Below are 7,966 nucleotides of genomic sequence, written 5' to 3'. Positions count from 1 at the left end.
ACCTGCCGCGGGCGGGAGGGCGATCGACCCGGCCGGGCCGGGCCCGGCGACCCCGGGGCTGGTGGTACTGGTTTGTTATTAATCTGAGTTGATGATTTTGGGGGATTTTGATAAGGAGTGATTAGGACTAATGGAATCTCACAGAAATATCGGGTTTTATAAAAGATAGTAGTGTAATAAGTAGTCCTAGAGATGTTGTATTCAGTTTAGAGTAACCATACAGCCAGTTACGATACTAGACGAGGCACCATCGTTAGACTGTCTGGGGAGGGCTATTTATTGCCCTGTAGACCAGGTGTTTTGAGAGTTGTATTGTGAAAGGGCCTCGAGGTGGGTTAAAACTGCAATGTGAGCCAAAGTCTTTGAGTCAAGGACACTAAGGGGGGTTCTTCTTTTGAGTCAGTAGTCTGTAGTGGTCGCAAAAGCAGCCCCATGACTCATTTCAGGACTCAGGTGCGCATGACCAGAAAGGGGTGGGAGTATGAAAATGAGTTACAGGAATAAACATGTTTATGTATGAGAGTATGCATAACTGTATCCTTTATAATCAGCATGTTACACGAGTTAGGCGTGTGCTGTTGGCAAGACGACTCCCCTGCGCACTCGGCCGTTAATAAGGGAGTGTCTGCTTATCCACATCACATTGGTGTCGGTAAGTTCTTTTATCCCATTTTGGTGACCCTGGGAAGGGGGCAGCAGGCTGTGGCTCATCCCCTCGCCTTGTGCCCTCATACCTCGGCCTCATGCCTGCCCTTCACCTCCACTGCATCTCCCCTGGAACCACCAAACCATCTCCCGAGGGCCTGCCCCTTGTGTTTCCCCTGCAGGTGTCACCCCAGAGGTGAGGTAACACACCCTAGAGTTGCTGAAGCAGCAGACTCATCTGCATGCACCAAGACAGCCAAATGTCACCGTGTCCCCTGCACATCTCCAACGGGAGGTCGGCCCTACCCTCAGCACCCCGACAGAGGTTTGTCTAACCTGAGCTTTACCTGCCATGCACAAGCCCTGCCTGAGCCTCGCGGTTCCTAGTGATACGTGCTTAACATCTCTCCTTCACTGCTCCCACTACAACTCAACTTCATTCTCTTCCTGATCTTGGGTAGCATTAAAAAGAATTTAACTTTTTGTTGACCCATTGAAGGCCATTTGCAACCCACTCTAAAAACCTGTCTTTGCCAGACAACCCCAGTTATTCAGCTCAATTAGTCCCCAAAAGCTCTTGTCACTCTCCCAGCAACTTCTTTTCCCAGTTAACTTCTGGAATACAAGGCTGGAAGCAGCAGTAGGATTATACTGGGTACAATATGCTACTTAAAAGCAATAAATACAGTGCACTGACTATCACACAGCTCATGCACATGCTACAACCATGCCTTCTTTGTGCAGTGCTCCTATTTTTCCCCAACTCTCTGACCTTGTCGGCTCCCAGTCTGGTTTTAATCCTCTGTAATCTCAATTATATTTTTGTGCATGCCTGTGTGTGGAATCGAGGCCTAGCCAGCGAAAGCTGTCATGCATGCAAACCCCAGGGTGGCAGCCCACATCAAAACCCTGAATCTCTCCCTGTGAGCCCACAGGCACAAGCTTGAGTACCATGCAGGTGCCTGAGGTGGCCCAGCTGCAGAGCCAAGCGTGACAAGTCTGTGTGCATTCCCTGGAAAGGGGAGCACGCAGCAAGCTGCTGGTCTCTGCTTTTCTTTTTTGGAGCAGCAGCTGTGCTAGTATGTTGATTTTTGCAGGTGTCTTATATTTGGAAGCAGCCTTCTCCTGAACAGCTGGAACTTAAGTAGCTAGGAGGGAAAAAAAAACCAACAAAACCGCTGAAATCCATCTTGAAAACAAGGGGAAGCAGCGAAGAAGAATTGTAAGCCAGAGTCTGGTATGAACCGTGATGTGTCTGGCAAACACTTAACACACTCACTTGCATGTGGGAGCTCATATCCTTGATCCAATACCTCCTGGGGAAGCCTGACTGCACCTGGTGTAACACAAAGACAGCAGGCTAGGGCTGAGTCTGTAATTTACGTAACAAAATAAAGCTTTTATCAATCAAATGGAGAACAATTCTGATAGACAACACAGCATAGGATTTAACAGTGCTGTTCTCAGTTTTTCCATAAACTTTTTTTTTTCCATGTGGAAATACAACTTCCAGAAGAAGTTGTTAAAGATTACAGCTGACACTTGAGAAAGGCTCAGAAGTTAATAGGGCCAGCAAACTAAGAGATTCTTCCAAATCACCTGGCAGCAAGATAACACACACCAAAGTACTATGGAGAACACTCTTTAACATCCCATTAGGATTACAATGAGGTAATCCAGTGCTGTGTCAGTGACCATCCATGCCAGGCTGTCTACAGGCTGCAGAAGGTAACACAACCTACAGTTCACACTTCAGCAGATTTCACAAATACTGTATATTTCCAGTGGCCATTGCAGCTCCAGATCAAACTCCTGGGCTGGGGAAACACAAGCCACCTCCTGCCCATGGTCACTCCACAAGTCACTATGACCTAAAGGGAAAGCTGCTGTATGAACCAAACCAGGGGTGTCACACACTGTCCTCCAGCTTTGAGCTGCAGTCCTCTTGGTGTGGTACACTAGTCCAGACAGAACTTCCCTCCCCTTCCACATCCCTCTCAAACCCAACAATCATAGAATGGCTCTAGAGAATATAACTCCCAAACCAGAACAATAAACACGTTTGTGCTCCACATATGGTGTCTCTTGGGACACTGTGGATGAGATTCACTCTGAAAGCAGACTTCTGGCCTTGCCTCTGAGTTGTGGTTTTGCAGCTCTGAAATGCCCAAGACCCCAAGGTAAGGCAGGAAGATGGGCAAGGTCACACATTAAACCCCATGAGCCTTCTGGAAAGGCCTTTAAAGCAGTGTATGTAAACTATTTTGGAGGTGAGGAAACCACACACACTGTGCTTGCATGTGATCAAGGTTTTTCAGCATTAGTGCCTAATAACTCAGCCCAGGATGGGACTCAAGAGTCCAAGCACACAAGGCAGCAGTGGCACATGGATTAACAGTATCCACTTCCCCACCATTTACCTTCTTCAGAGAATGGGAGGTACAAACGGACCCCATTCCTCATCACAAACATGCGTGTCACCCGGTTCCCTCCAGAGGAAGGTGTTCTAGCAGAAATTGCATAGCTGCTCTCAGCATTGAGATCATAACCTCCTTCTCAATGCACTCTGCAGAATTTCTCTGTGTGCACAGCATGCATGTGCACACACACCCTGGGAAATGAAGACAACACATCAGGCTGGTGCCATTAGCTTCAGTGCCTGGTGGCCATCAGCACTGCTCTGATGTTCCTCCACAAAGCCTCAAGGCACTGGTTTACTCTTGCCACCCCCATTTCTAGCATGAGGAATCTATGTACTTGCCCATTGCTGGGTTGCCAATTTTCTCGTGTGGGTTTTGGCCACACAAGCCTTTTGCTCCTTTGTCATTTCCTTGCCAGTACACATGGCATAGGAGGAGGCCTGGCTGACAGAGGCAGAAGGGCCACCATCTCCTACAGATACTCCAGGACAGAGGCCAGCATGCTGCCTAGGCTCACTCTCCATCTCAGAGGAATCATTCAGTTTTTGTCACCAGTATTCCTCAACACCAATCATGCAAACCCCTCCCCACCGCCCTGCTGAAGGCATCCAGGCTAAAACTCATATACTGAGGTTCCAAGAAGAAAGGCAATTAATTAGCTGCCGATGACTGCAGCAGCCCTGAGGTAAAGGGCAGTCTCTGCTGCTCCCATCCCAGAGAGGGCCACACACATACAGCAAGGGCATTAGGTCACTTCATAATCCTCTAAGCTATCGCAGTTAAGATCAGCATATTCAGCAGACAAAGGAATGAGCCATTCCTGCTCTGGCTGGCTCTGTGTTACCACAGAAATAGCTCCTGGCTATTCAATTTCCCAAGCACCAGTGGATTTCAATATCCTTTAAGCACCAGGAATCATCTCCCCTCTTTCCAGCTGATACTGGTGTTAGCAAAGTTGCCACTGTGCTTCAAGTAAGTCACAAATGTGGGTTTAGCAGAATGACTTAAAAATTTATTCAAAGTTACCAAATTTCACCTGGCACAGGTACCAAACAAAAAGTACCCCTGCATTCAGGTGTGGCACTGGAGAAGAAACATGAGACAAGATGACACCATATGTCTCCATGGAAAAAGGATTTACTGCACAGCAGAAATGCCAGGGCACTGACACACAAGTGGAAGCAGAGTTCTTCTAAGTCTCAAACTGCCCTGACAATGTGCCTGTTGCAACCCACCTCAGATCCTCTCCTCTGATAAAGCCAAGTATCAGATCTGGAACGGGAGGCCCAAGGACAGAAGGGTTACACCAAATAGAGAATGTGACCCTCAGCAGAAGTTTTTAGAGATTCCATGGCACCCAGAGATCTAGCTGGAGACAACTGCAGAAATAAATGAATGTCTAGTTATCCTGGACAATGCTCCAGAGGTGACAGAACGACTGAACTGGGCTCACTGCTTGTCAGAGCACCAAGTAAACAAAGCCCTTGCTTATAATGAAAGGGCCCCAAACAGCAGCAGGCTAGACATGGAGCACTGTGCCAGCTGCTGGTCTGAGCACTAGGTTCTCCATTAATCTTGGTCACGGCCCATTTTGCCTGTCAGCCTCCGTCGCTGGGTCTTTGTGGTTCGCCCTGTGCTGGATTTCCGGATTTTCTTGTGTGAGCCTTGCCCACGCTGGGGTCTCTTTTTTTTTGTCTTTTTCCGGCTGTGCATGTGCAGCGTGGCAGTAAGAGAAGAGATCCTGTGCAGGGCAGGAAGAGAGAATGTTTTGGGACAAAGTTTGCAGGAGCAAGGTGACACCACACCACCACCAGGCGAGCCCTGTGTGACCCAGCATGAATGGACACCAGCCACAGCAAGCCCCAGAGGAACTCCACTGTTCTGGGCACATCTTGACAGAGCAAAAAACCTGCAAGTCTACATGTGCAGTAACAACCACAGAAAAACGAATTTTCTGAGTAATGGGACTACCCAGCCACCACAGAGTTAAGTAATTCTCTGCATCCCCAAAGCAGTCATAAATTCTGGATACTGAAAAATGTGGAGTATGCCAAAGCTTTAGGGTCTTTTGACCTTCAATACTAGAGACAAACTCTGCATTCACCCTTCCCTGCAATATTTGCCAAGGACTAGATACACAGTTCAGGACAAAGCCTGTCCCACACCGCATCTTGCTCCTCCTCGTTCTGCTGCTGTCACCAGCCATCAACGTGATGGGAATGGGAGTGTCTGGGGCAGGCTTGTGCTCTGCCAGTGCCCTCTGCTGGCTCCTGCTCACTGGCACCCAGGCAGCACAGCATCCCCTCCCTGCAACCACACAGCCGATCTGGAAACCCAAGATCCTCCTGAGGAGCATGCACAGCCTAGCAGCAAAGAGTTGTATGGATTTATACATACTTTTCAGATAGAAATGGGTTTCGGGACTTCTTGGGCATTGTTCTTACAGGCTTGTTTACCATCTCTTCCCCCTTTTCTTCTTCTGATCCATCAATAAAAAAAAAAAAAAAAAAAAGAGAGAAAAAAATCCTTATAGACACATTAAAACAGGCAGTCTTGTGATTCTGATGTTTCTGCTGCCTTCTTGGTTTCATCCTGTTTTGTGAACCATCTAGTTATGGATGAAGTCTTTTCTAATTCTCAACATCACTCATTGTCCAAATCTCAACATTTATCATTGCAGCCCCTCAAAATAATGGACAAACAGCGAGAAGTCCTACAGTAATCCACCCTAAGATCCAAAAACTTCAGCATCATCTTAATGATCATGTAACTTAACTCTAAAGTATTAATTGAATGTTTCAGCTTTTTTTCTTGAATTACTAATAAAACATCTTTAAAATGGCTTTTCAGGTTAAAAGATTACCTTAGAAGTGTAAAAGGTTAACTGTCAAACAGATACTTCCCCAAAAAGCTCAAATCCAGCCACAAGTCATGAAGCTCAAAAGGATCAAGTCAACCAGTGCCTAAAAGCCTCTGTGAAACAAATATGAGATAGTGGTACAGGCACAGGAAGAGGCCTGGCTGACAGACGCAGATATGTTTTAAGAATAGAAGCAACTGCAACCAAAACTGAATGGTTCCCTTATTTGTGGTCCAAGGACAGGATGGATCATACAGAAAGAAATCCCTCCTCATGCTAGTAATTTTTCCTAGACAGGACACAGGAAAGAGGTTGAGGATAGCCCATGCAGCAAAGTCTGAAATCTCGCTGCTTGTGCTGTATTTGCTCTTACAATACTACATTGCCTCATCCAGCCCTGTGACGCTTTTCACTTACACAAGGGCGTTGGAATGGGCTGCCCAGGGAAGTGGTGGAGTCCCCATCCCTGGAGGTGTTTAAAAGTCAGGTCAACATAGTGCTTATGACATATGGTGTAGTTAAGAACAGTTAGAGTTAGGTTAATGGTTGGACTAGAAAATCTTCAAGGTCTTTTCCAATCTAGGTGATTCTGTGAAGGGCATCTGGGACTAGCAAAGGACTCCAGGGAGGTTTCATGTGAGCTGTTCACATCAGACATTTCTTTTTTTTTAGAGGCCCAACATAAGTTGTGGAGGAATGTGGAAGTTACAAGTTCCCCCTTTCATCCCTGCTCCTAGTCAGCTTTTTGCTTTTTCTAGTCTTTGGGCATAGCCAGGGAGTACCAGCCCTACCTAGCCAGCCTGAAGAATATTTATGACTGATACAGAGAGGCAGCATGAGGTTTTACCACAGGGGTGGTCAGTCCCAGCTGGCGTGCCCCTGAGAGGTCCAGGTCACTGATGGTAGTCACTGTTACAACGTGGTTTGGGTGGTCGATGTTCACAGACTCTGTCCGCGATGTCACCAAGTGCTCCAGTTCATCAGCCTCATCTGGGGAGACATGAAATCCTGCACTGCAAAGTGCCCAACTTGTTGTAAGTTATGCTCGCTTGTTCCTGTGGTGCCATGCTGATGGGGGGATCCTCCCTTTGCATGTAGGGTTAAAGGGCAGAGGGGCTTGAACACTGGCACTACAAGCATGAAGGGCAAGCTCCTTCTCCCAGCAGAGAGGCCCTGCTAACACCTTGAAGATGTCCTCCTTCCCGTTGCTTTCCGTACAACCCACTTGACCCCTGTCTCCCCAGGGCCAGAGGGCCGCAGAGGTCACACTGCCCAGCTTCCCAGAGGGACATGAGAGGTGCTGACGCTGTGGGAGCATGCAAGCGTCCCTGCTTCAGCCCCTATCACCCAGTCCAGGGTATCGGACCAAGGGCGCCCACCTCCCGCCCCACGGCCGACGGCCCAGCACGTACCGAGCGCCTCCTCCCTCTCGCTCAGCATCTTGAGGTACTCCTGGTGCCGCTGAGGGATGGAAACAGGTTCACTGCAGCGCCTCTGCCGCTCCAGCCGCCCGGGATGGCCCCATCCACTTACAAGCGGGGCAGGGGAAGCCCGAAGACCCCTCCTGTCCCACAGCCTGGTCCCCGCGGCCTGGCCCGCTCCCAGCCCGTCACGGCAGGAGGGGGGAACCCTTCTCCCACAGAGGACCAAGGGGTGTTTGTAAGGGTACCTCCTCCTTCATCTTCCTCTGCTCCTCCTTCAGCTTCCGCTTAATCTCCTCCAGTGCCGCCTTCCTCCGCTCCACCTTCCGCTTGTGGAAGCCGGTCAGGTACTCCCTGCCGCCGGCAATACAGAACCCCCCCAGCTTTTAGCGACCCCTTCACCACAGGATACTTTACCCAGTCCCGGGGCCCACCCAGCCTTACCTCCGCCTCTCCTCGTCGAAAGTCACCAACAACCTCCCCTCGCGGCCGCCCCAACCCTTCTTCCTGCGGCCCATGGCGGTACCACGCTGCTGCCGCTGCCGCTGCTTCCACCGCCCCTTCCGCCGCCGCCCGCCCCTTCCGCGCCGGCCGGCCGGGGAGGACGGCCCCTGCCCCAC

General features: G+C 49.4%; 1 protein-coding gene across 1 annotated transcript; it reads right to left on the bottom strand.

Annotated features, from left to right (window-relative positions):
* Nucleotides 1–4,055: 4,055 nt before the first annotated feature.
* Nucleotides 4,056–7,918, bottom strand: NOL12 (nucleolar protein 12). Its single transcript, XM_026868679.1, has 6 exons — nt 7,791–7,918; nt 7,595–7,700; nt 7,338–7,386; nt 6,767–6,915; nt 5,463–5,557; nt 4,056–4,806 (listed from the first exon to the last, which is right to left on the bottom strand). Exons 1-6 carry the CDS (start codon nt 7,862–7,864, stop codon nt 4,635–4,637), a joined length of 645 nt encoding a protein of 214 aa, XP_026724480.1. The 5' UTR covers nt 7,865–7,918; the 3' UTR covers nt 4,056–4,634.
* Between the last annotated feature and the right edge of the window lie 48 nt (nt 7,919–7,966).

The sequence above is a fragment of the Athene cunicularia genome, assembly GCF_003259725.1.
Source record: "Athene cunicularia isolate RWA chromosome 1 unlocalized genomic scaffold, athCun1 chr1_part2, whole genome shotgun sequence".
Classification (NCBI taxonomy): domain Eukaryota; kingdom Metazoa; phylum Chordata; class Aves; order Strigiformes; family Strigidae; genus Athene; species Athene cunicularia.
This window is presented reverse-complemented; position numbering and strand designations above follow the sequence as displayed.

Bases quoted from the DNA above. Each gene is read 5' to 3' on its own strand.
- NOL12 (XM_026868679.1), bottom strand. From the start codon at position 7,864: ATGGGCCGCAGGAAGAAGGGTTGGGGCGGCCGCGAGGGGAGGTTGTTG. The intron at 7,701-7,790 runs GTAAGGCTGGGT...TGCCGGCGGCAG, and splicing joins TTCGACGAGGAGAGGCGGAG to GGAGTACCTGACCGGCTTCC. The intron at 6,916-7,337 runs GTACGTGCTGGG...ATGTCTCCCCAG, and splicing joins CGAGAGGGAGGAGGCGCTCG to ATGAGGCTGATGAACTGGAG.